At 41.8% G+C, this 27,589-nt stretch overlaps 1 protein-coding gene across 1 annotated transcript in view; it reads left to right on the top strand.

Moving 5' to 3' along the window:
- Positions 1 to 488: 488 nt before the first annotated feature.
- The window catches only part of PIK3R1 (phosphoinositide-3-kinase regulatory subunit 1), a 76,425-nt gene continuing 49,324 nt past the window's right edge, over positions 489 to 27,589 (top strand). Inside the window, exons 1-2 of the mRNA XM_054033077.1 lie at positions 489 to 611; positions 5,412 to 6,309. Coding sequence (XP_053889052.1) covers positions 5,976 to 6,309 — 334 coding nt within the window. The 5' untranslated portion in view covers positions 489 to 611; positions 5,412 to 5,975. The remainder of the gene's footprint in view (positions 612 to 5,411; positions 6,310 to 27,589) is intronic.

Below are 27,589 nucleotides of genomic sequence, written 5' to 3'. Positions count from 1 at the left end.
GCGGCAGGCACAACAGTCACAACTAGGCTGCCCCGCCAGCCCCCCGCACCCTAACCTGCTTTGTCCCTACGGACAGGAAAAGCCAACGGGCCCCGGGGTCCCTGCGGGGTAACCGAGTGGCAGCTGCGGGCCTTGATTTCCTTCTGCTGACTTGCTGGGGGCGGGGGCAAAGGAGGGCCCCAATTTCCGCCCTCTCGGGGCTGCAGAGGGTCTCTGGGCAGGCGGGGAGAGCGGTTCCGGGGGGGCGGCCTCCCGCTGAAAGCGGCGCCCGGCCGGCCGGGAGAAGCCCCCGGGTGGAAGCGCGGCGGCGGAAGGACCTTTGCCGCACCAAGCAGGCGCCCAGGGCGGCGGCCAGCGCAGAGGCTGCCCGCCGCATGACAGCGCGGCCGGGTGGGCGGTGCCCGGCCCTCGCAGCCGCAGCGGGTTGGTCGGGCGTGGGGAGGCGGGGCGCACGCCGGGCCGGGAGGGGGCAGCGAGCGGAGGGGCGCTGGGGCGGCGAGTGGAGCTGCAGGAGCCGAGCGGGACGCGACGCGACGGCTGTGCCGGGTGCAGGGGCTAGAGCGGGCTCCCGGCCGCAGGGAGCGAGGGACGGCGCGGAGCCGCTGCGGACGGTAAGGGCTGTACGCGCCCGGCCCCGCCTGCCAGCCGCAGCCCCGGGGAAGAGCGAGCCGGGCGCTGGGCTCCTTCCTGCACGGCCGGGGCCTCTCGGAGCGGGGCAGGAGCGGAGCCCCGCGACCCCGGGGTGGTGTCAGACAGGGCAGGAAGCGCTGCCCCGTGCAGCGCGGTGGGACTGTGCTGCAGGCGGCCTGTGTCCCCGCAGCGAGGGGCGTTGGGCTGTTAAAACCTGGCTTAGCTCTTAGCCCTGCCCGTGGCCGAGATGGCGAGAGAGTGCTCCGGGTTTGCCCTGTGCAGTCAGCCTGGCTCTTTGTGTGCAGCGGCTTGTGCAGTTGCTGGGGGAGCCTGCTCCCCTGTTAGACCGTGCCGCGACCTGCCCCGGAGCTTGGGGACGGGAGAGGGGATCGCAGGACGCTCCCAACTTTTAAACTTCTAAGTTTATTAACTTGGAACCAAAGCAGGCATGATATCCCCAAACTGTACTAGTGATTCTTTTTCAATAAAGGAATTGGCTGATTTAGAAAACCAAAGAGTGGACGACACTTCCTACTTCAATGATACAGTGTGTGGTGTATGAGCATAGCAAGATGTTAAATTTTTATATTGTTGAAAAGATTTTATGGCATTGCAACTTTAGATTTAAATGTCAGTATTCAATCTCTTATTCGTGGCCAATATGAGCAATCCCTACAACTTCACATGAAATATTGCCCCGTTTCTTCTCATTAGAGCTCTGGGGTATATGTACATAATGCATTTATTCCTGTTTTTTTTTTTAAATGAACTGTGTTTAGAAACTTTTTAAAAAGAAATTAATATTTACTTGCATTTATGTTGAGAGATTTATGGTAAGAACTATGCTTTGCCTTTCTTTCTCTGTGATCTCTCAAAACTTTCCCCTTATATTTAAAAAACAAAACACAAAACCCTTTCAGAGTTACTTACTAATATAACTAATGTCCTCAATTTAGCAGGTTTATTTACAGATTTCTACAACAAACTTCTTTCACTGGAGACATTTAGCAGCTTGGTATGGGAATATTTTATACTACTTTGAGAAACTGCATTGCTTTCTGAATCTTAATGAATCTTATTTGAAGAAAGAATAGCTTTTGTTAAGTGTATTGCGACTTTCCTGTCTGATTTGTAGAAACAATCTTATGGTTCAAGGATTCTGGTCCATAAGTGGGAGGAAAAAGTACACTTGGTTGCCAAATCCCTGCCTCCAAGCAATGGCTGTACTTGCAGTATGTTGTGCTGACCGTTATTAGTTTGTCTCCCAATCCTACACCTGTAGGGACAGAATTCTGTCCCTCTGGCTGATGGAAAGCTGATTTCCTTGCAGAAGTGATTTCAGTCTATGGGTGACCTCTTAACTGCCTGTCAGAGGAGGATTCTAGAGGGGATTACTTATCCTTCCTCTTAATAGGATGGAAAGACACTTAGGTCTGGCTGCATTATAAGTTGGTAAAAATACAAAAAAAAAAAAAAAATCATTAAAAAATCCAAGACGCTGTCATTTATCTCCAGCATGGCCTTGCAGTCAGTGTATATATAATATTTGATGGAATGTCTGCTTAAATTTCAGAATGGCATTCCTTGCTGGAATCTGGGATTGATCAACGTAGTTTGTCTGTGTAGAAATATTTGAATTAATTCAGTGCAGGAAACCACAGATGCTTAAACTGCTTCATCTAAGGATAAGGCATTATAAATGGTGTGATAAATCATACACAATACATTTTATGATACTTCATTGGTTTATTATATTAACTTTACTTTCTTTAGCGAAATAACATCCAAACAAGCTACTTATCTTGCTTATTTTTATTTAGAGAATGGTAGCATCACACTCTCATGGTAGAGATAACTGAAATTTGAATTGTACCTTGTAGACACCTAGTGGGGAGAAGTTAGTCAAGCAAATATCCATTGTTAAACTTCTATTTCAGTTCTTTCAGTGCATTGCACTGCCTTGCTACATTTGTTGATCTGGTCTGTTGACAAAGCTCATGTGATAATTAAAGAAGGAAAGTTTTTATGCTAGGCAGATTTTTTTTTCTAGGAATTTTCTTTTTCCCCACAGTGGATTAGGGAATCTTTGGAAAGAAATGTCAGATGAATGTATGTATGATAGGAACAATTGTATCGTGTGTGTAGTCTATCGGGTCAGGGAGGGGATGGATTTTTGTTACCCTGATGATATAGAAGTATTTTGTGGATACATGTGAACATGAGCAAATTGAAGCAAGTCGCCCTCCAGCGTGGCAAAGATTGAAAGCAGCATTTATTCATGGGGGTGGAAGGCAGATACATTTTCTTTTTAGTTAGTCAACAGAGGAATGCTGCTGTGGGAGGAAATGCTTTGGTACCACAAGTGTGGGTGCCAGAACATTATTTTTTGGATATGGGGAAAAATAGTTTAAAAATCTGAGTGGAGGATGATGTGTAGGAACCTCTAGCAATCTAGAGTTGAATTTTAAGTAAGTGTTGTTAGCACAACACAAGGCATATCATAGAGTGAGTGGAATTCTGCCCAGAATTAGGGATTGATAAGGGTTACAAGTACTCCTATCTCCTCAGGATCAAGCCCTTAGGCTGCAAATAGAACAAATTAGCATTTGGTATGTTTACAATCCTTCTACCCCATCGCACCCTACTCCACTCCGTCTGCCACCTGACTATTCATTCATATTTCCTCCCTAAATACAACAATGTTTCTTGCCAATGGTATGTCTTTTTTTCTCCTTTAAAACTCCCGTTGCTGAATAACAATTAAGGCAGTCTCTTAGCTATTTATTTTTAACTCAAATGTCTGAAGATAGAGACAATATAACTCCATTTGGAATAAAGATAGTCTATTTATGTAACATCTTAACAGGACAAAATAAAGAACTAGTGACACCGTTGATTTTTCTAAAGAAAGTGTTGCTGTACAGCATCGAAGATTCATTTATTGCTGTTTTTTTTAAACTCTTTAACCACATTTGCACATCAGTGTATAAAGACTGACTGGGCTTTATGTGAGGAACTTTGGTAGCAGGACAAAATGGCTGCTGTCCCCCCATCCAAAATTGACTGATGTTGTGGTCTAACCTTGTGGAAACCGTTATTCCTGGCAGACGCCACTTCTACTCCAGCATGCTATCTGCAACTTCTGTGTCATTGTTTGGGCTACTAGTTATGTGCAAGTGTGGCTTCAATAACTCCTTCCCGGTCCAATTGCAATGGTGTGCTAGTCTCCAGGTGCCATTATAGCAGCCAGAAATTACCAGGAGCAAGGATTTTATGTTCCCCCTCCCTTGGTAAGTGGGATGGAGGGTGATGCAGCAGCCACTATGGCAGTTCTGTGTCTCTTGAGAATTCTACTATACAGGATGAATCCAGCAGTGCCCAGTTAAATTGGGTTTAGGGCAACTTCATGGTACCTGAGCAGGGCAAAATTTTTCTAACATAACAGTGAATTGGGCCCTTTGTTCTGTTATGGGACTATCCAGTCTTGATTTTTTTTCTACTACATTAAACTGGTTTATAACCATTTCTTACACTTGCACAGCACTTCAATATACAGTAAAACTATTGCCTACTCATATTACATAATTCTTAAGACTTTTTTTCTGCTGCGTTCTAAAAGTTTTTCATTGTGACACTGAATAGTTTGCACTCTTTGTTATCCTAACACAGCCGTTCAAATTACGATTGGATGTAAGTAGATGCAAAGGAATAACAGTTGAAATAATAAAGTTTAAAAGGATTCTGTTCTGTCTTCTTACTGTATATTAAAAGGTTATTTTTCAACAGTGTTTTTTACTCATTGCTTTCTAGTTAGACTTGATTGAACTTTCAGACCTGGAGTTTCTTGTATTAAGTAATTTAAGCACCCAACCTCTCAACGCTGCTCAACTGCTCCTTCTTAGGTGGTCTGTGTATGTCATTTTCAGTTGCTGAGTAACATACTTTACCACTGGAAAAACAAATTAAAAATTGAGGAGGAAGACCCTCACCTAACCAAAAACACAAAGTAGTATAATTTAAGAAAAATTGAGAGAGGGAAGGATTACTTCTGACTTCTATTGCACAGAGCATGAAAATTAAAGGAAATGGTGCTAAAAGGGCCCAAACAATTTGTTGGAGGGAGGGAATCTTAGTCAAAGTAGCATCATTCATCACCTCCCCCTTCCTCCCCTAGCTGTTTCTCAAACAGCAAGTAAGCTCCTCTATGCAAGCATGCATGGAGGTCCCTGTGGTTACAGGAAAACAATTCTGCACATCCTCATTTTCTATTAAAACCTCGGGGGAATACCCTGGACATGAATTCTGACCATGTCATCACTAATTCTAGTGGGTTACCATTCTGTCCTGGCATATCTCCTGTGAAAGGTTGGGGTCATGTGCTAGCAGAAAGGCATTAGATGGAGTCCTGCTGCCAGGTTAGACAGTGTGCTGAGGGAAGAAGCGTGGAGCAGCTAGCCCTCTACATGTGCCCCAATATCCATAGTGTATGCCATGTGTCTTGAGACATGGAGGTTCAGAGGGACATACCTCCTATTTGACTGAAGGATTTAAATTGGTCTCTTCTGACCAGGTAAGACTTTGGAAAATTAGCATGTGTAAATGGCCATAGTTTTGATGTGACTTTGACCCTCTTTTTGGCCTTTCCATGGGAATGTATGACCTATCCCATGTTTTGAGAAGTATGTCTTGCATATAACTTAAATGTAACATAGTTGAATTCTTGCAAAGTTAATGAAGTCTGAAACAATGTCATTAATCTTTTTTTTTTTTTCTTTTTATAGGTACAGCATGTGTGCAGAGCTCAATAACGGATGTTAAATATATGGAGATATACCTATCTCATAGAACTGGAAGGGACCTTGAAAGGTCATCAAGTCCAATCCACTGCCTTCACTAGGAGGACCAAGTACTGATTTTTGCCCTAGATCCCTAAATGGCCCCCTAAAGGATTGAACTCACAACCTGGGTTTAACAGGCCAATGCTCAAACCACTGAGCTATCCCTCCCCCATGTTCTATGGCAAGTACATCAGAAGAAGGTGTAACAGGCTGTAAAATTCAGCTAAACTTGAATTCTTGGTCCCAGGAGTGCCAGGAAACTCAGAAAAGGAATTAATTGGAAGAATATTGATCTAGACTTGAAGAAGTGGAACACATCAGCAACATAATACCAAATCCTGGTGCTTTTTGAATCTTTGGAGGATTGTATTCTTTAGGAATTCCTATTGACATTTTAACTATCCCATTTAGTACATTTTTAATCTGTTTGTACATAAAGATTAATCTGGACAACTTGAGTTTTGTTATTGTTTAATTACGTTATTGAATGTTAAAATATTTGCCAAGATGAGTGCAGAAGGATACCAGTACAGAGCTTTATATGACTACAAAAAAGAGCGAGAAGAAGACATTGACTTGCACTTAGGGGATATATTAACTGTGAATAAAGGTACCTTAGTAGCACTTGGATTTAGTGAAGGGGAAGAAGCGAAGCCTGAGGAAATTGGTTGGTTGAACGGCTGTAATGAAACCACAGGGGAGAGGGGGGATTTTCCAGGAACTTACGTAGAATATATTGGAAGAAAAAAAATATCTCCCCCGACTCCGAAGCCTCGTCCTCCTCGACCCCTTCCTGTAGCACCAAGTTCTGCAAAAGTTGAAGCAGACAGTGAGCAGCAAGGTTAGTGCTGTTAGCTCAGTAATTGTTTTTCTTGTGAGTTTTTTCTCTTATCAGATTTCTCTCTATTCCGTAGTTTTCATTTAAATATAAGTTTGTGTATAGGACAAACTGGCAAATGTACTGTAGTCAGCAATTTATAGAAATCCTATAAAGATTTCATATGGAGAATGAGCAGATATTGTTGTTTAAGTTTTAAAAAGCTGAAGGCAGTTTTTCCATTTTTGGTGCATCCAATTCACTAACAGGAGTTCTCTGCAAATATTGCATTCCCACTGTAAAATTATTTTGTTAATGGCTTAAAAAGACAGATATAACCCTGGGTGAAAATATTTCTAACATTTTCTGTTACAGTAAGATCAGATATTTATAAAATAAGTAATAGAATGATCATAGAAGAAACTCCAGTTTTTACCGTGTCCCCTGTCCAGAAAGCATCTAGTTTAGTTCTGTATAAAGCAGAAAGAACTTCCTTCGTTTAAGCACATACTTCCCTAACTTCTGCAATATGGTGGTCAGAATGAAAGTAGGATTTGGCCTATGGTCTGTAGCTGACATTGGAAGGAGTTTTAATTAAAAATTGTAAGTAAATATCTGTGTCAGGGTGATTTGTCTAATCTACCTACTAAGGCTAGGTCTACACTACCCGCCTGAATCGGCGGGTAGAAATCGACCTCGCGGGGGTCGATTTGTCGCGTCCCGTTGGGACGCGACAATCGATCCCCGAATCGGCGCTCTTACTCCACCAGCAGAGGTGGGAGTAAGCGCTGTCGACAGAAAGCCGCAGAAGTCGATTTTGCCGCCGTCCTCACAGTGGGGTAAGTCGGCTGTGATACGTCGAATTCAGCTACGCTATTCACGTAGCTGAATTTGCGTATCTTAAATCGACTCCCCCCTGTAGTGTAGATGTACCCTAAGATTCAGACTTTTAGACTATGTTTACACTAACACTTTTGTCGGCAAAACCTTTTTGTTGGTCAGGGATGTGGGAAAAAAACACACCCCTTACCAACAAAAGACTCACCCATAAAAGCGTCGGTGTCAACAGTGCTATGTTGGCGGGAGAGTGTCTCTCTTGCCTACATAGCAACCATCGCTCATTGGGGGTGGCTTAATTATGCAGGCAGGAGAGCTCTTAAATATTTGCCTTAAACCAAAAGAAACCAGGCAAGCCCAGCAGACAGTATTTTGATATTTAAATTGAAGGACACCCTTGCATTAGTCCTTATTTCAAATACAGAACAATTACTTAAGTGGATTTTTTTTGTTTGTTTTAAAGCATTTCTGCAACAGTTTCCTTTTATTCTATTTTATTTGTTTTTACCAGTAATTAACTACATGTAGTAGCATTTTTGTTTAGATCACCATGATTTGTATGGTGGCACAATCCTCCTATACAATGACATCACATTGTGCTACCATGGACGTGGTGGTGGCAGTGTTACTCGGAATCGTGACCTCAGTTAATCAGATGGAGTGGGGATGGAAGCTGGTTATGAGAGGTTCTGTTTATACGTAGCTGCTTTGATAATCTACAATGACCAGAAAGGGAATTCAGAAAATCGTATACAACTAAATTGGAATTTCTAAAACACACTCTTAAAATGTGGTGGAGGCTTAATAAAGAACTCACGTGACTTATTCTTCACAGTAACTCATCCTCAAATATTTATGAATTACTTGTAACTCTTAGTGTTTTGATCATAGGTACTTAGACCCCGGGTAAAAATTTTAAAAGCATCTATATCCCATTTTTAAATTCTGGCCCGAAGTGCCTAAATCATTCAAAGTATTTAGTCGCCTAGTGGGATTTTCAAAAGCACCCAGGCCCAAGTCTTTAAAACTACTTATGCTTTGCTCTGCTCATTGTTGTAATGCCTAATCCCTAGGTGGCCTGCCCCAGACTAGGCACCCAGCTTCCCGTACAATACATGTAGAGAATTTAGGCACCTAGAAAGGGATTTTCAGAACCTGACCAACTGGGCATGAACTTTCCTAAACTATTCAGAAGTGAAGTGGTGGGAACAAGGGCTTAGGCATCTAAGTGGCTGACCTGGGGCACATGGCTGATAGGCCAGAGATAGTCACCTCTCCACTCAAGATCATCAGCTGTGACTCTTCTGGAGTTAGGTACCTAAGCCACGTCAGCTTTTAGGTAGCCCATGCCCTAGCATCCAGAACTGTATCTCCTGCTTATGCTTGAAGCCTGTCTTATGCTTGCCATGTGCACTCGTTGCCTTTTCTGCATGTGCTTTGCTGCCCCTGCACCTATTGGTAGTCTGCCTCTGACCCTCCTGATGCAGGGGTTGATGGGTAACAGGTATTAGACTCTGAGCATACCTACAGGATTGGGCCCCACTGGTGAGATAAGTGTTCCCCTGCCTACTTTAAGAATCCTATTTTGGTGTCTCCGGGGCTTAGAGCTATGGCTCCAAGCCCCTCTTTGGCTATAGAACAGCATCAGCACTCAGGTGGCTTTACAGAGGTTGACTTAGGTGCCTTGGGAACTTAGATGCTGGTGCCTATGAAAATGTCAGTGGTGCCTAAATGGTGAATGTGGGCACCTAAGAGGCAGATAAATGCCAACATATCTTTAAGGATTTGGGCCCTAACTCCCAGTGATTTCAATGGGAGTTGGGTGTCTAAACACTTTTGAAAATCCCATTAGGCACCATATCTGTATCTTTATTTAATATTTAATCTGCTCCAGCCTCCTAAATCCCATTGGCTTTCAATGGGATTTAAGCTCCTGACTCAACTAGGTACTTTTCAAAGTCCCAACCTTTCATTGTCTTTTTGGCAACTGGAACATGCTGATTTTGATGCGACTACCAAGTCTGGTAAAGATTGGTTATTTCTGCTCTAAACTTGTTACCTGCAGAATAACTTACTTGGGTGGGCAGTTAAAACAAGAAGTGAGCACTCGGAACACAGGTAGCAGGCAGTGTTCGTTTGAAAATACAGCAGGCTAGGAGTGGAATACATCTATTGCCTTAAGTGCTGAGGCAGTCACCATTAACGGGCAGTGATTGCTGAGTCAGAAATTTAGGTGGTGCGCAGTAACTTGCCTGAGCTCCACATGTCTCCTCCCCATTTACTTTAGGGCAATTTAGAAAGCTACCCTCAGAGCTGTATAGTGACTGTCAAACTTTTCAGAGAAGTCACACAGCTAATGTTGATGCTTTGGAGCCCCATATGGAATGTGCTCATTATGGGTACTTCTGCAAGCTATGACTCTGGCTCTTCAGTGAAATTCTGCCATTGCCTTAGAGCCCATTGTTGGCTTGTATATGAGTGCACTGTGCTGGTAAAAATCCCAGACGAAAATAAGTATCTCCTTTTTGAGTAGGACAGTGCCCAGAGCTCCAGTGGCAGAATCTCCCCTAGCTCTTGCCTCAATCCAGAGTATTTATTAAATGTGAGATTAGCCTTCTTTGATTACCTTGGAGCTCTGGTGACTTAGAACTGCCAAATTTAACAGAGAATTTAATAATTTGAAAGGAGATTGGCCAACAGCCAGAGTGAGCTTTTGCAGAAACTTTTAAAAATCATTTTTGCAGTCCTAGACCTGTAACTTCCTGGTAAAAATCTTTTATTTCTCCAAGACTTCTTTGAATTCAGGGGTTTCTGTGTATCTTGTAACAGTTGACTATACAGTTAGCACGTAAAGATGAGTGAATGGTGTTCTCTGCACAGTTGTGAGGGAAACACAAAACTTTGAACTCCAAGTGGCAGTGTGAAGAGTTAAGTTTGTATGTTCACTTGAGAAAAATTTGAAAAAAGTAAAGATTGAAAAGGGATCTGTTTTTTTGTTAAATAAAATACACCATACAAACTTCTTAAAGAAGTAAGGTATGAGTATGTGCACCAAATACTGGAGACAAAAGAGGATGGGTTGAGGGGAAGGGGGAAATCAAACTGAAAGGAGGGGATAGAAACCAATGTTAAATATAAACACAAGAAAAAAGTCATTTGGACCCCCCCACAAAAAAAGGGGGGCAAAGGGTGTCACTGGAATGAGACCTGTAGGTGAAAGGGGAGATACAGTCTAGTTACAGTAACAGACGAAAATAAGAGTAGTTAAAAATGCATTTGATTTTCAGATGGCTAGGTCTGGTTTAAAAATTGCTGCAGGGAATGGAATAGTTAGTATTGTCTACAAGCCAAACTAACATGGCAGCAAGCCAATGAGATTCTTCCCAGGATGATAAAGTATTGCTCTGCACACCCCTAAATGCATTTTGAATATATTAATGCTTGCTGAGAAACTTGCTTGACTGTATTTGGTCAAGTTTATATTTTCATCGCTTAACAATTTGAAACTGCTGTAAATCAAAGCGACAGACTGGTGGGGGAATTGGAAATAATGATATCTTTCTTCACTGCAACAGTCTGTCTATAGTTTGTGTCCTTTTTATTTGTTCTGTAATTTGAGCCAACTGTGTGTGTATATCGACACAATGATAGTCGTTTTAGTGAGCTTATCAGAAAGACAGTTCTTTATACCATACCAGTTCCTTAAAATTAATTTTAATCTGTCAGTGTCTAAAGTTGGGAGAATTTTTAATAATCTAATGTTTGACTATTAACATTTTATGTTTTTTTTGTATTTTTCTCATTTTAGTCAACTTCACTTTCAGGTTTCCATGCACTAGACCGGGGGTAGGCAACCTATGGCATGCGTGCCAAAGGCGACACGCGAGCTGATTTTTTCAGTGACACTCACACTGCCCGGGTCCTGGCCACCGGTCTAGGGGGCTCTGCATTTTAATTTAATTTTAAATGAAACTTCTTAAACATTTTCTATGAGTCTATAATGAAACTATTGTTGTATGTAAAGCAAATAAGGTTTTTAAAGAGACCTTCTAAAAACGTTAAAATGTATTACTGGCACACGAAACCTTAAATTAGAGTGAATAAATGAAGACTTGGTACACCATTTGTGAAAGGCTGCCGACCCCTGAACTAGACCATAGCCACCATTTTTGGCCCAGATGAATAACTGCACATGTTAGTAGTCCTATTAAATTTAATGGCATGAGTAAAATTAAAATTATTCCTAACATTTGCAGTATCAAAGCCTTTGTTTATAAACTGCATAGAAATCTTTATTTTTCAAAATTATAAGCTATTTGACAAATATTCTATCTTAAATTCTGTAAAAGCAGTTTTTACTAAACTTAAACTATAATTTTGGGCACCATTTGAACTGACTGTCCCATTTAAGTTATTTATAGGAGAATGGGGAGGGCTGGAATTCTGGTTAGTTACTCAAAATTAAAAAAGTCCTAAAATTTCATGTATCTTCTCTCCTCCTTCCAATTTCTCTGAATTCAGAACATGTTTGGTTTGCATGGGGTTGATTTTTCTACTGCATCTGGGTGGGATCATGGTTGGGGGGGAGGGTGGGAGGAGGAGCTACAGGGCACTGATTTCAGTGCTGGTCAGGGCTATGCTGCACAGAGCCAACCTTACCTTATGTCACTGGTACAAAGTTCCTGCCCTGACATGCACCTGGTGTACGGAGGAAAAAGGGAGGCATAGGGATGCTGGCACTGTAGATAGCAGAGCCACTTCCACCAGGGGAGCATTCCCCAGCACAGTGTGGATTCTCTCTCAGCCTTCTGTAGCCTCTTGAAGTTTACACATTGCAATATAGCCTTATCAGGCAGGAGAATCCATCCCTATGACTTCAATGGACATAATAAGTTCATGTTTTACAGCTTAGGTGAGCGATTCCCTTCCTCTGCCCTACAAATCCTTCTCTAATTCCAAAATTAACAGGTTACTTGTAGCCCTGTTAGGTTCCCTGGTTTTTTGACTCAGCTCTCATCTGACCAAATGTATTCATAGAATATAATTTATGCATATCTGAATCAGTTTGCTGAAAGTGGATCTTAGACTCTGGGGTCTGAAGTTTCATTAAATTACAGAAATGTTTTTCAGATTGCATTTTATATGCTAAGTTGTTCTCATTTTTTAAAATTGCCCACCTTATTCTGCAAACTCAATCAGACCAGAATTTCACCTTAGCCATTTGTTTCACTTTTACTATTCTAGAAAGCTTGGTTACTTCCTGTTCAATTTAAAATGGTCACATCTGTTAACAATGAACTCGCTCAAAGGGTATGCAAAGCATTAATAATCACGAGAGGCTATTCAGCGTCATCACAGAAATTCAGCATAATTTTTTAAACCCTTCGTTCTCTATCCTGCTATATAGATAAAAATCAGCAAGTCAAACACGATGGCTGTGATGGGGTACACTCATTATAGGGGGCACCTCCTTGTGCCTTCCTCTGGAGACCAGCTCCTGCGTGATGTGGTGCCCTCTTCCATTGGCTATTCAGGCTGTGACCCTTCTCTCTCTTTGATTCAGGGTGCTCCCTCTTTGTGACTTAGTCATCCGGCCAGGACATTATATAGTCCTCCCAGGATAACACAGTGCCTCCAGACTAGCTGGCATCTCCAACAATTCTTTGCCATTTCCCAGGAGCTGGTAGGGGAACCCAAGCCTGCTCTCTACACAGGGTCCCTGGGCTGGAACCCAATAATGAGCAGCCAAGATCTGCTCAGTTTTACTCCTTTTTTCTGTTTACCTAGACTCTTCCTACTCAGCCCTCTCAGGCATTCTTTCCCCACAATTCCTCTGGGATTGACCTTTCTTCCAGGGCTAGGATCCCAGGGCTTATTCTCCCTCTAGGTTTTCTCCTCCCCTCTCTCTGGTCCCAGAGAGTGACGGCACACTCCCTCTTTGCAGCCGCCTTCTGTTCTCAAGTTCCTGACTTTAAGCTAACCGGCCTGCTCCTGCCTACCTGGGCTTCATGTTCAGTTAAGCCTGGTATTCCCTCCAGGTGCAGCCAGATACTATAATTGGCCTCTCAAGCACACATTAAGCCCTTCAGGGCCTGAGTTAAAGTTTGCGCATGGCACGAAGTGTTGGGACTCCCTTTCCCCATACTCCTTAACCTGTCGATGACCAATTGTGGGATGCAGTGTGTGGCAAAGACCGAAATGGAGGGAGACTAAAAACTTTATTTATGCCTGAAAGTTAAAATGCTGTAGGATTCATTCCTTTATTGTAATTAACCTCAATGCAATTATTTCTATCCAATATAAATAATGTTCAATAATAGCAATGAGGGAGACACTTTGTGTGGAATATAGGTAATTTGGGGACTAAAATGAGTAATGTCCTTCAAAGTAAGGGGCATTTGAGAAGTATGCCTGGAGCACCACTTCCTAGAGAAGTGATGGCTATCTGATGACCTGCAAACTCAGGTATACAGATCTTAATGTTGTATGAGCTGTGAGACTGCATAGTTCTAAGGTTCCTCTATCCAGAAATAATGTTGATTTGGTGCTCCACTTGCGTTGCTGCACTGGAAAGCTGAGGGGAACACTACATCAGCACTTTCTGCTGGCAGATAAACCCTAGTGGTGTGGGGAGAGGAGATGCCAAGGGCTCATTATTTCCTTCCTTCCTTTTTCCCTACACAAACACACTCTTTGAGGATGAGTCTCCATCCTCCTCTGCAAGGTGTGGAGGAAATAGATCATGTTCCTCCCAACCCATCATGGGTTGCCAACTTTCTGGCTGAACAAAACCGAAAACCCTTGCCCCGCCCCTTCTCCGAGGCCCCGCCTTGCTCACTTCATCCCCACTCTCTCCATCGGTTGCTCTCCCCCATCCTCACTCACTCGCTCATTTTCACCGGGGTAAGGAGGGACCCTTTTCGACCGAGAGTTTGGTTGAAAACTGGACACCTAGCAGCCCTACCATGCGGGTGGAAAAAGAAGGAAATTGTCAGGAGAAGGGAAGAGTCTTTATCTCATTCAGTTAAAGTATTTGAAGGCTTCTAGGAAGTTGTCAGGCTTGCTCCTAGTGCCTTAATACTGGTCATAACAACCTTAGAGTTGTGAACTTCATTTTTGAAATGTTTACTCATGGGGGAATTCTGCACCACTGCGCAATGCACACTTTGCGCAGAAATTAATGTTATGTGCAGAATTTCCTTTTCTTCCCACAAAAATGGTCTGCAGAGTTGTTGGCCACCGCTATGGGGCGCTGGACCTGACAGAGCCTAGCTCACAAATAGAAGACACTGCCTAGGGGAGGGGGAAGAAGCTGGACGGTTCCCAGCAGCTACAGTACCCAGCCTGCCCTGAAGGAAGGAGGCGGCATGCTGGAAACGCCATACAAAACTAGGACCCAGCATCAGGCTGTTTCTCCTTCTGGATCCTGGGCTCTGTGTGTGTGTGTGCGGGGCAGGGCGGGAGGCGGGGGTGGGGGGGGTGAGTCAGGACTGGGGAGGCACAGCTAGGCTCTGGGAGATAGGGGGTATGTGCAAGTGTCTGGGCTGGGGGGGGGGGCCTACAGCTGGGTTCTTGGGGCAGGGGGTGTGGTTGTCTGGCTCCCCTGCTGGGCTGGGGGGCGGGACAGAGAAGCAGACACTGGGTTGTCATAGGGGTTTCCGTAGTGCTCTACTGCTGAGGGAATTTTTTTGTCTGTATTGTTATAGACACAGTTGTTAAGTATTTTGAAATAAATTACAAAATAATTGAAACTGGCCTGATTATATAGGGTTATTTTGACAAAGTTTGCAGAACTTTAAAATATTGTGTCTAGACTTTAATTTTTTGGTGCAGAATTCCCCCAGGACTAAATGTTTGACCTACAGTGCTGCTGTAAACAGAAACATGACAGTAAAACGATAATGTGGTAGTGCATTGGTGACTTCATTAATTTACAAATCTAAATATTTTCTAACTGTCAGATCAGCCAATGTATCTGAAAATCAAGTTCACTACCTGTTACATCATGAACAGGAATGAAAGTTCTCCAGTCTACTGCCACCTAGCGGAGGCAGAACAGAACACGGCTTACTTTCACAGCTATAGTGGCTCTATGGTGCTAACTGTAGTTAAAACAACAGGAAATGGCTGGCCCTGAGTAGGAAGGTGTCACTTTATTGACCATGGCTTTTGACTATTAACCCACATTTAGATTTGGTTAGTTGTAATTTAATGTTTTCTAAAACTGCATTTAATAGTTGAAGAAAGTTGCCTTGCCAAGTGCCTAGTTTCTGAACTATTAAATTATATGGGCCCTTGAAACTTCATAGCAATGAATCTTTTATATCTTCTTGCTTTTCTTTGCTTCTTCCTCTGTTTAAAAAAAAAAAATGTGAAAATATCCTCTCCATTACATTAGAAAATTATTAAGAGGGGAGCTCTATCTGCAGATGGTACCTGTTGTGAGATACACTTGTTGGGCTGTTGATTTTTAGATGGAGTTGCTAAAAACAAAATGTACAAAATATGCAAACTGAGTATGCAAAATAGCTATATATTTTGCAGAACAGTTCTACTCTGAAAATTGTGAGAGGTTTCTCTTAGGTGCTTTATATTTGGTCAGAATCATCTGCAAGTTAGAAAGGCTAGTGTAGTTGTCAGGTCCTTGCAGCATAGCAACAAGGCCAAGCAGTTGGCCATTATGGTAAAGATTAAAAAAGATCAGCATCAAAGTTCAACTTCTGAAAAGCCACTTTTCATATTGGATTGCTGGCTTCTGGTCTCAAAAAAAGCTTTTCACGTGTGTGTGTGTGTGTGTGTGTGTGTGTTTTCCCCACCTCCAAGTCTGAAGTGCTCTTGTGAATCTTGTTTGTTTGTTCCTCAAAAATGTGTTGCCTTACTATACAAAATGTTTTAAACAACAACATACTGGGGGAAATGTCAGGTTTTTCCATAGTTATGGGCATTTTTGTGAGCCTTTTTCTCCATAGGATCAAGGCATTTGGCCTACATGATGATGATAAATGATCTCTTGTGCCAAATTCTGCCTTGGCTTACACTCTGTGTGCAATCAGTTGCATTGGGTGTAAGTCACTAAAGTCAAGGCAGATTTTTCTTCTTTATGACTTTCTTTGTGGATACTGTTGAATAATTGCCCTCTATTTCACATGCCATGAGCTCTGTAATGTAATAAAAACCATAAAGACAAATGTCTAGCATGAGGGAAGCTAGTCTGTCTGTCTGACCTATTCTTGCAGTTAATGTGAAATGCTGAACAGATAGTTGTCAAAGGACATTGTCTTTAAGTGCCCTTTTTAATTAGCTCAAAGAGTAATCATGCTTCACTTTTCACAAACAGCCTAGATATTTTTTAAAAGAATATGGAAATTGTGTCCTTAGTAGACTTGTAAGGATAAAAAATCCTAACCATGTTCTTGTTTGATTCAAAACAAGAAAAATGACTCCTTAAATCCAGTAATCTATACATTTTTATGTTTGTGCATGCCAGTGCAGCTGGTAATTGTTCAATGATCAGAGATTTTATACTGAACTGGTTAGTTTTCAAGTTGTATTTGCATTGCACAAAGTATAGTGGTATATCTGTAAAATTTAGCTTAAATTGTATGTTAAACACTAAGACATGAGGAGGTGCATGATTGTTGCCTGACCCCACTGGCTGGTAGAGGGAAGTAAACATGCTAGTATTGCAAAAACGCAGATTGACAAAGAAACTACCTGTTTTACGCTGTAAGGAATACTCACCTGTTAGTTTGGTTCTGCAGTTATTTTAATGATGGTATTTTAGTCAAATCTGTTATTTAGCTCATTATATTTGTGTTTTAAAAGTACAAAACAATCATTTTGACTAATCTTTAAGTGACTTTCAGTCTTTTATACTACACATTCGCCACTTTTAATAGCTCCGTATGTTACACACGCACAGCAGATTCAAACTTTGGCAAATACCAAGTGGCCTCCACATCTTAATCAGGATCATCGTAATCTGTTCTAGCATCTATAACTCATGGCTGTCTGAAACAGACACTAGACTAGTAAATGCTTTTCATTTAGGTTGTACATGAGAAAATTAAAACTTTGAGATTCTGCAACACATGGTGTCTTACAGCTGTTGAGTACTTGCCAAGAAAGAATAATTCTGTACCACCAGCAAATGACCATACCCTCTTAAATAGTTGCATGGTGCCAATTACACATCCGCATTTTCTTGTGTGAAAGAACACAGATGTTAGCAATACAGCTGGCCATCAAATCCTTCACATGTATATCTTTCTTCCAAGCTGGTTTCCATGATAAACTACCATGAAATCAGCCTAAAGGCTGAAATCTGATGAATTACATTATTTTAATAGCTAGAACAATTGCATGATAAGTACTTAAGAATAATGAGGCCTTATGTATTCAGAGCACTTGCAATACTTTGGACATTAGATTGAAATCACCCTAAACTTGAGAACTTAGTTACATTATCTTAACACCAAAGGGAAGAAAAAAATGTAATCTTAGATTTTATTTAGTAATGTAATTGAAATCAATATCCCACTGTTTGGTTAGTAAGACTGATTTCTGTTTGCACATTTTACTTTAAAAAGAACTATTAAAACTCTGTCATAACTTACAAAATGCTTTTTTAACTGTAACTTCATATGTACCTACTAAATTTGTCTTCCTATATCATTGCTGTTTGTTTTCAAAGTTAAAATACTTTTTTCACCTTAATTGACGTAGTTGAGGAAAGGTGCTATGTCTATAACTTATCACCTGAAGTCTTGTGATGAATTACAAGGAGGTACAACTGCTTGTACCAACTCAACTTCCCTTTGTCACAACTGATGTTTAGATTCCATAGTGCAGTCTGGAGTAAGTGCACCGATATGTTAGTCTGCAGTTTCATAGTTTGATTATTACAAAATCATTTACAATTGGATGGTATCAGAAGTTATTAATGATGATGGTAATAAGTGTTTAATATAAGTAGGAGCACAGGCTTGATATAAGTATTTAAACTCTTGAATAGTTAAACTGAAATGCAAGCTTCACTGGAGATTTAAACCTTTATTTTGTTTTTAAAAAAATCTAAAATGGCAAAAACCAAGACATAAAAATGTAAACTTTGAATGAAATTTGAATGAACAGAAGCTTAATTTTTCATCAAGTGATTGAGGGAGAATGAGTTTAAAAATCACCCTCTTTGGCAGTCTTTTATTAGATTATTTTTTATCCCTTTTACAAGAAATCTAAAACACTCTGGGATCTATCATTTGTCTCCATTGTTGCTCCTTCTGTTTTCGATTATGTCCATATCAGTTACACGGTATGGACAAGTGCTACATTTATTATCTCTCTTTTTTGGGAGGGGGTTAATAATGACAAATGGGAGCACTAAGACAAACCAATGTATTTGATGAGGGTACCGTCACTGACTCACTTTAGCGGGAGGGAAAAAGACCAAACTCCTACCTCTATAGCCTAGGAGAAAGTTCCTGCGCTAGGAATGGTGAGTCCTGGGGTTCAAATCTCATCTTTTCTAGCTAATGTTGATATTTCCATGCACTTTACTTCCCTTACCGTTGACTAAGGCCATGAATTCCAACCCTGGAAAGTGCTGGCGAAGAGCTGCTGAATCTCTGCTAACATTTAAATAAATGAAGGTAAAGAGCTTATGTTAAGTCATTTCATGCAGTCAGGAATAGAACCCAGACAGGTGTCTAATGTGACAAACCTCAGTCTTATTCTCTGCACCATATTAGCTATCAGTATGATTATACCAATTTTGGACAGCCTGTCTCTAAGCACAGTCCTCTCCCGGAAACAAGGGTGGAATCCAGGATTCTTGATCACCAGTATTCTACTGCTGACTAGTAATAGTTGTGTAACCCCCTGGAAAGTGTGTGTGAAGTCCAGCTCCAGGGGCTGGTAATGAATACTGTAACTCAAGTAGTTAGGTTCTAAACTAGAGAGCTAAAGGTAAGGGTGTTCAAAACCTATTGCTGACTTACTGTGGGGGATGATTTGACTGCATGTGATTCACACAGTGGGAGAACCTCTCTAAAACATATTTGGTACATTAAAAACTAATCTGTAAACTATTGTGTGAATCACCAAAATGTGTTTCACATTTCAGTAATTTGTCAAGCATTCTACTTGTGTAATTGACCGTCATTGTGTGTTATGCCTCCTTTTTGGGACCCATTTGATCCAAAGAGGATATGAGTTTGTGGCAGCTCCTTAATGTGAGAGCTCTGGGGCTCCCTGGTTCAGTCGCTGATGGTGGCCGTCACACATGACGTGTTGAGGGGTATGCTTCATAGGGGCAGGGACAGGAGCCTTCCTGCAGTGGTTAGAGCTGCTGCTGGGATGCAGCTGCTTCTGGCTGCATCCGGGATTCAGAAGTCTGATTGGCCATGGAGTGATGACTTGGGATGGTTGAAAAATTTCTATCAAAAATGTGTTTTGACATCAAATTGGGTTTTTGACCTAAAAAAATTATCATGGAAAGTTTTTTGCTCTCCGAGGAAAATTCTAATATTTTGCCATAAAACTTCGTGGTTGACAACCAAAATATTTCAGTTGAAAATGGCATGCAGTACCTCATAGGACTTGTAATTTTGATGGCTTATGTGCCCTTTCTCCTCTATTGGCCAGCTTTTCTGGCCAGGCTACATCTGCCATGATGCGGCACAACCAGGGACTCCTATGAGACACACCTCACCACGAAGGGAAAAGGTGGTAAATCACAGGATTTATAGTTCAGCTGGAGAGCATGGCCCATAGAGGAGAAGGGAAGCAAAAAATGCCCCCAAACTACATCACCCACGCCATGAGACACCCTTGCCCACTTTCAGTGGAAATACTTAATTTTTTTTATATTTTGGTAAAAACTCAAAATTTTCAGGGGGAAAATGGACTTTTTTTTTTTTTTTTTTAAACTTAAGTTCTCGTGATGATATGAACTCCTTCAGAGGTTCCCCTCAGCTAACAGGTTATGTCATTGGTGCTAAATAGGGAGGGTTGCTCTTGATGCACTTACTTCCAGTAACTTTTAAATGGATAAAATGTTAGACATACAGACCTTACTGCAGCGTGTCACAGCCTGATATCTTCTGTCACTGGGTTTTTGGTTAGGCCAGTGAACACAGAGCTCTACTCCCTCACACTAGGGAGCTGTCCCCTGGAGGTTCACCAAACTTGTATAAAAATACTAGTAAATTAACAAAGAAAAACTACATATAGTGACAGTTAAGGTTGCATCACATGACAATACCCCAAAAACCTTAAAAACTCTGAAATAAGAATCTAAGGTGAAAGATTCTTGCAGACTTTTCCATTTTCATATTGCCTACAGCACTGTCAATAGTGCATCCCAATGCTCCATTGCTAGGTTTTGGTTTCTGTTGCTACCTGATGGTGTTAGATGGAGGAGTAAAAATGTCTACATTATTTAAAGAGTTAGGCCCAGATTGCCTCCAGCTTGGGAATGGTTGTCGGAGAGTGCATTATCACTCCCTGATTCTCTGAACTGGTTGGTGCTGGCCCTCCAGGCTTCAGTGCCAGCTAATGTGGGTTGGAGGTCTCCCAGGTACTGTAAACTGTCTGGGGAGGGGCAGAGTGCACTGCGTTGCAGCCATGTCCTCTCCCTGTCCCAACCAGCCTCATATGCAAGCCAGATATAGGGGGTGATGCAAGGGTCAGCTATGTTGACTTTGCAGCAATTGAGAGCTCCACCACACTGGGGGAATTCTTAGCTAGCCAGATGTGGTTGCTTTTCAGCCCCGTTGTGCCTCTCACAGCAGTACAGGCAAGATCTGGCCATTCCTTTTTCACTTCATGTTTATTTTACTTGTTTGCAGTGTACTTTTTCCCTGGAGAGAAACTTCAGAAAATGTCATCTCTTGACATTTTTGAGGCAAGTTATTTTGAGTAGTTTGGAGTGGATTCTGTACAATGGTTTGAATTTAATTTAAACTATGTTCCTGCCAATCCAAATCTAGTCAATTGTTCTAAAGCCAGAATAACATAGTTACTCATTAGCCTACATAAGCAATTTTCTTATGAAAAGCAAGCCTTAGCGAGGGTTTTTTCCAGTATAAGCCTGTTCTGAAACTTAAATTCTCTTTGTGGTCTTCACTTTCTGGCCTGTTAGCAAGAGAAAGTGTTGAGGAATACATATTCAGTTACACAATGGTAAGTAGCAAAAGCTTGCTTTGTATCAAATATCTGGAAATAAAGGACCTCTGTTCATTTAGTAAGGGGTCCTCGAGGGCACTGGGAGTTGTGCTGAATTCTTTTTGCTCTGCTGTATTTGTAATTTATTACCATTAGTTGAAGGATTAGCCTGCATTCCCTACTGCTTTTATGTGTTTCTAACTTCCTCTTGGGTTCAAATTTAGGGCTGACATCTACTAACCCCGTTGTTGTTTAATCTGTGTAACTTGCAGTCCCAAATTTAAACTGCTACATTTTCCTAATCTTATTCTTAGCAGGATACTTTCTTTTTGGTATAGTAAATCACTGGGTTAATAGCATTTACCACAGAACGTTTTAAGATCCCCGGCTTCTTTTGAGCTGGTTATTAGCTGACTGTAGAATTCTGTTGCTCTGCAGAGCTAAAGGAACATTTTTCACCCATCTGTTGTATAGAATATTAATTATTGTCCTGGACTATGCTAGTTTAACAATCAGATCTGCAAATACCAGATGTGTTTTTCAAACTCATGTTAAATCTCACGGTGAAAAACAAATTGATATCTCGATGATGACTGAAGATAAGAAACTTTGACTAGCTTTTATAGCTTAGTGAAAAGGGGAAGACAGTTATAGGCTGGTATGGTTTTTCTCCAGATGTTTCCTCCAAGACAAATATCTAGGGTTTTATTATGACACGGTAAGGGCGCACCAACCAAATAATGGAAAGCAAAGAAGATTCTTATCTTACTGTTGTAAATATCCAGTCAGTCAAACACAGTGGTAAACAATGTATGTCAAAACATTCAGATGGAACATACATGTGCTTGTTAAAAAGATGTGAGCAGTTCTCTTCTAAATGAAGAAATAAAATATTTTATTCAAAAGCCTATCAGATGCAATGAGAAGTTCTTTTTAGTACTAGAGTGCTTGTAAATGTTGCACATAAGTAGGGGGTGGGGTTCTTTGCTTGTTTAAAGGAATAGTAATATAAGATAGAGGAGGCCCTGATCCTACTCCTGCCTAGATCAGCGGCAAAACCTCCTTTCATTTCATTGGGACTAGCACCCAATTTATAGTCAAGGATTAGCAGCACTGGGACACATCCTGCAGTCCTTTAATTTGGTCAATGGACATTTTGCCTGAGAAGTACTATGGGATTTGGACCACCAAAGACATAATTATGCCAGCTCTGTGGTGTAGAACCACCATATTTACAGTACACCAAATTAGTGAGTAATACACTATATACAATAATTTAAAAGAAAACAATTATTCTTTGTCCTTTCTGAGACTTTAAAACCATTATGGGACCATTATGATCATAGCAGAGGGCACAGAATTTCACCCAATAATTCCTGTATCAAGCCCATAACTTCTGGTTGAGATAGAGTCTCTCTCTCTCTCTCTCTCTCTCAGGGTATGTGTACATTGCAATTAGACACCCGTACCTGGCCTGTGCCAGCTGATTTGGGCTCAGACTAAGAGGCTATTTAATTGTGGTGTAGATGTTTGGACTTGGACCTCAGCCTGAGCTCTGGTCCCTCCCACCTTGCAGGGTCCTGGAGCCCGGACTCCAGGCAAGCCTGAATGTCTACACTGCAGTGAAGCAGCCCTTAGCCCACGCCCTGTGAGTCCAAGTCAGCTGGCATAGGTTTTTATTTGCAGTTTACACATACCCGTAGTCACCTCTGTCCCCTCTTGCTGGTACACATTTAATGAAGTTGGTTTAACTTTTTCACCATGCATATTTCCTGTACAAATAAAGATTTACTGGAGTCATGGTACTATTGCCACCAATTATGGTCCACAAACTTAACTTAATTGCAGCTGGTGCTTAAAACATGGCACTTTATAAGTAGATGCTGTTTAGCCAAATTGCTGTCTCTTTGTATTCCAGTATCTTCACTAACTAATGTAAATAAGAGAGATCCATAAAACTAGATAATCTGGCAAGCACACTTGGTTTCTTAGGTTACAATTGAGTAACTAGTATGGCAGTAACTATGGTTTCTCATAAGTGAGGAAATGAAATGGCCACAGTTTAAATTTAATACTCTGTAGCAATAACATTACTGTACTAGAGTAAACATGGAGTTTTACAATTTTGATGTAGGTGCGTACTGTACATAGAATGTATTACACACAGACAACTATGTTTAAAAGAACATTAAGGTTGAAAAGTCAAGAAATGCCAGAACTAAGGTTGCCTGCAATCTTAATTTAGCCCTGTTGAGTGTATGCATTGCGATTGGGCTTGGTAGGATTCGGTATTAATTGATAACTGTTGGTAAACGTCGATTTCAGCTGACACTAAAATCAATGGGGAAAAAATATTAGTTGGTAACAGTTGTCGTGCCTGCAGAGACTGGGTGTCGCCACCCCTGTGGTAGTGCAGGGAGCCTTCTGCAGCCCTGCTGTCACAGGAGTGAGGGAGCAGATCTGTCACAGTGGAGCTGCAGAGGGCTCCATGAACTGCTTCAGGGTAAGAGACACCCGATCCCTGCGGACGCAAGGTGTGGGGTGGAGGGAGGGAGGCTGTGGTTCTCGCAGGGCAGAGCAAAGACCCCTGGCCAGGACTGCAAGGAGGAGGAAAATGAGCCCCTGGCCATGGGGGAGGCCACCCCACTGCCTGTGGTGTAGGTGCAGTGAGTTCTTTGCAACCCTGCTGTCACAGACCCTCTCACTCACTACATGGGAGTGCTAGGGGTCTCTGCTCTGCCGCACTAGGAATACAACTGTCCCTGCACTTTATGCCAGCAGTGTGGCTGTGCACCAAGCCCTGTTCTACAGTCCCAGTGTAGCAGGAGTGTGGGAGCAGGGCTGTGACAGCGGAGCTGCAGAGGGCTCCCTCACAGCCAAAGGACAGGTGACACCCGTTCGGGTGTGGGGAGGCTTCAGTCAGGCTGGCCCGGCAGAGCAGAGACACCCCCTCCCCCACCTCCCTGCCAGGATTGAAAGGGGGAGGACAAATCTCTGGCTGCGGGGGAGGTCACCCTGCTGCTGAACAGTTCCTGCCTGGGGATGGCTCCCACACTCCTGGCAGTTGAGTGAGTGGGGCTGGTGACACATGATCTCTGCAAACACAAGGTGCAGGGAAGTACTGTGTGCATGTTCTCTTTCTGAGATTGTTTGCACAATCCTCCTAGTTGTCATTCCTTTGACGTCTCATGTTTTGCTGGATCTTTGGCATGTAAAGAAAGAGTGCGTGCAAATGAAAATGTCTGTGGGGAGGGGTGGCGCGGGCACAGGACTTACGAAGAACCACAATATTTCCACTTTTGAAAACCAAGGGATAATGAATATACGTCCTTATGAGAAACCCAAATTACAGGAATCGTTGTGTTAGGCTGTAAAGGCATCTGACAGATTACGTGCGAGTACATACATGTGTGTTTCATTATTTGATTGCCGTAGGAGACTGGTGTTTAAATTGGCAGATCTACTTATTAAAAGCAAAGCTTGTCTGCTGGCAAGATTACAGAATGCCAAAAGAAAAATAAATGGACCAAATAATGCCAAGGAAGGAGGAAGAGTATGTAGTGTGTTTAAAGCATGGGGAAGCTATAAAGTGAACAGGAAAAAGTATAATTAAATGTGGTTTCAGTCTGTTCTACTGTGTTCAAGATGATAGCAGTTCAGCAGTAAATGATGAAACTTTCTTATTTCAAGATCAAGTTAATATACTGGAAAATCTAGAACTCTCTATTCTATTAACTGTTAGTGTGATTTAACTTCTTGTTTGAGGCTGCAAAGAAGGCTGTGTTGTCTTCTCTCAAATAAGAGTAGGAAACTCACTTTGGGCCTGATCCAGACCCACTGCAGTCAGTGGAAAGGCTGTCATTGACTTAAATGGACTTTGGAACAGTCCCTTAAGTTTTTGTTCTGATTCTATTTTACTGGTTTGTAAGAAGTGATGATATCAACTCCCAATATGTCTTAAATTTATACAGGTAAATTGGTCCCTATTCAATCACACCAGTTTAGAACAGGATTGGTCCCCTTTAAAGCTGACATGGAGACAGAAGCCAAACAGGTTGAATTTTTACATCTCCACCTTTTACCACATTTTCTCATTCTGGTCTATTGCTGGAAAACTTTGCACAGCAACTTCAGGCAGCATAGGTAAGAAGCATCATATTCCCTTTCACTATTTTCTCTTAACTGGATGTCATCAACACAGCCATCATTTACCCACTTCTGTGCATTGGACCAAGTACAAACCCTAGGGTGTGATGTTAAGGTTGCAGGTTTATATAACAAACAGTCCTGCATACCTGCCTTAGGCTTTGTCTCCCAAGTGTCCTCTGATTTAAGCATTGGTGGAGATGAAGTGCAAAGCTGACTAAAGTGCGAGGAAAAGAAGCAAAAGAACTGGATGACTCCTCTGAGAAACAATCTAATTCTTGGTTTAAGAAATCCAGTGTTTCTGTTTAAAACAAGGCTGTAGTCTTAAGTGAGTTCCGTTTAGTGTCTCTTCATTGAGACAGTCAATAGTGTAGTATGAAATACAACAACAAAAAACCCATTTTTGTACTATGTTACAAAAAATGACTGAATCCTGAAAGAACCACAGTTCTGGTGGTGGTGATATGTGGATAATGTAGTTTATATAAGCATCTGCAGTATCAACAGTTTTTAAAGTAGCTCAACTTCATACAACTTTATAGAAACCCCTAAAAATGAAAGGGTACAAGTTAGTTCCAGCTGCATGTTCACGTTCAATAAGGTAAAACTAAATGGATATGGATACAAAGATTACAGAGTGTTCTGGAGCTGCATGGGGACATCTGCAATATCCTTAGGAATAAGGGATCATTAGCCCATTAAAGAAAAATGAAGTCTACTTAAAAGACAGGTTCTTCCTCTTCTTTGGGCAGGGTACAGTTTTTGCAATGAATTAATTTTGGCAAGCAGGAAGGAAGTTCTGTTCCTGCCTCAGCAGGGTCCAAATAAGCAGCTCCCTTTATTCCTCCTTGTAAGTAGGGAAAATAAAGGGGGGGAGGTCCCCTTTTAGCAGGGTCAAAGAAAGTCAACTTTGGTTCTGTCTTTTGGCAAGAAGAAAGCCAAGGGATTTCCTCTTGGGCACAAAAGCAAAAACAAAGTTCCGTTTTTCACAGGGTAGCAAAAAACAAGTAGAAAGTGTCTGGCCTCTTAACATAAGAGCAGCCAGAGCCAAATCCTCACTAGCCAGCATGGAAGAAGGCAAGCTCTCTCCAGCCAGAAGCCTCTCAACTCAGCAAACCTCCACCCGTTTTATGGCTGCGTCTTGTTGAGTCATAGCTGGAAGACCTTTTCGTGTACATTTTTATCATAGCTTGTGCAACTGTGGATATTTTACTAGTCATTAATCATATATTTGAAGAAGCAGCTAGAATATTTTGCCCTTCCTCTATTTATTAATTATAGAGTATTTTTTAATTATGTTTGAAGAGGTGAGTGGGCTGGTCAAGGTAGTGGATAACATAAGTGGGGAGGCAGCTGTCAGACTTTCCACCGTGATCTGTGGAGATGGGGAAGGAATCTGCCTTATGCTTGCAACACTTTAAACAAATGTATGGCAGATTTGTATTTTTTGGCACACTGAGTTGTACGCTTAGTGCTCCCGTAGGCTCAGATGGAGCCAGTTGACTCAAGCTCCTATCCTGCTCCTCTGAGGTTCTCTCAGTCTGGTAGGGAAGCACCGGAGCCACCACAGCTACTCCCTCTGCCATCCCCTGCAATATGCTAGCAGAGGAGCTGCTGATCAGCTGCAGCAGATGCTCAGAGTGCTCCCCTATCCCACTAACACCTGCCCTGGCAATGCAGGAGTAGCAGTGAGAAGCAGTGCCCCCTACCTCCTCCCTGTAGCAACAAGGCTGATTCAAACACTTGAAATCAACTTAGCAGGGAACACCTCTTCAGTTCCTAATCAAATACAGGTGGCGGTGTGTTTGTTTGTTTGTTTTTTAATCACAACCACCCTCAAGCACTCCAGTTCAGCACCGCCAGGGTCCTTCATGTGATCTTTGGTTACTTCATGTGATAAGTGGTTGAAATGAAAATGAAATATTCTGTCCCTGCAATTGAACCTTGCTGCTTTTGTTTAACATGTTATGTTTGATCTATAGTCTGACCTTTTAAAAATATTACATTACTTATAGAGGGCCAAATTCTATCTTAATTTATATCCTAGGGAAGCCCATTGAGCCCATCAGGGTTGCATGGAGTGGAAGTCAAGCCTTTTCCCAGAAGCTCAATTGTTTAAAATTTGGATTTCCTTAAAGAGAAAGCATCTTCATGGTAT

This window comes from Malaclemys terrapin, chromosome 6 (genome assembly GCF_027887155.1).
Source record: "Malaclemys terrapin pileata isolate rMalTer1 chromosome 6, rMalTer1.hap1, whole genome shotgun sequence".
In the NCBI taxonomy this organism is placed as follows: Eukaryota; Metazoa; Chordata; order Testudines; family Emydidae; genus Malaclemys; species Malaclemys terrapin.
The sequence above is the reverse complement of the archived record's forward strand: the minus strand, read 5'-3'. Positions and strand labels throughout refer to the sequence as shown.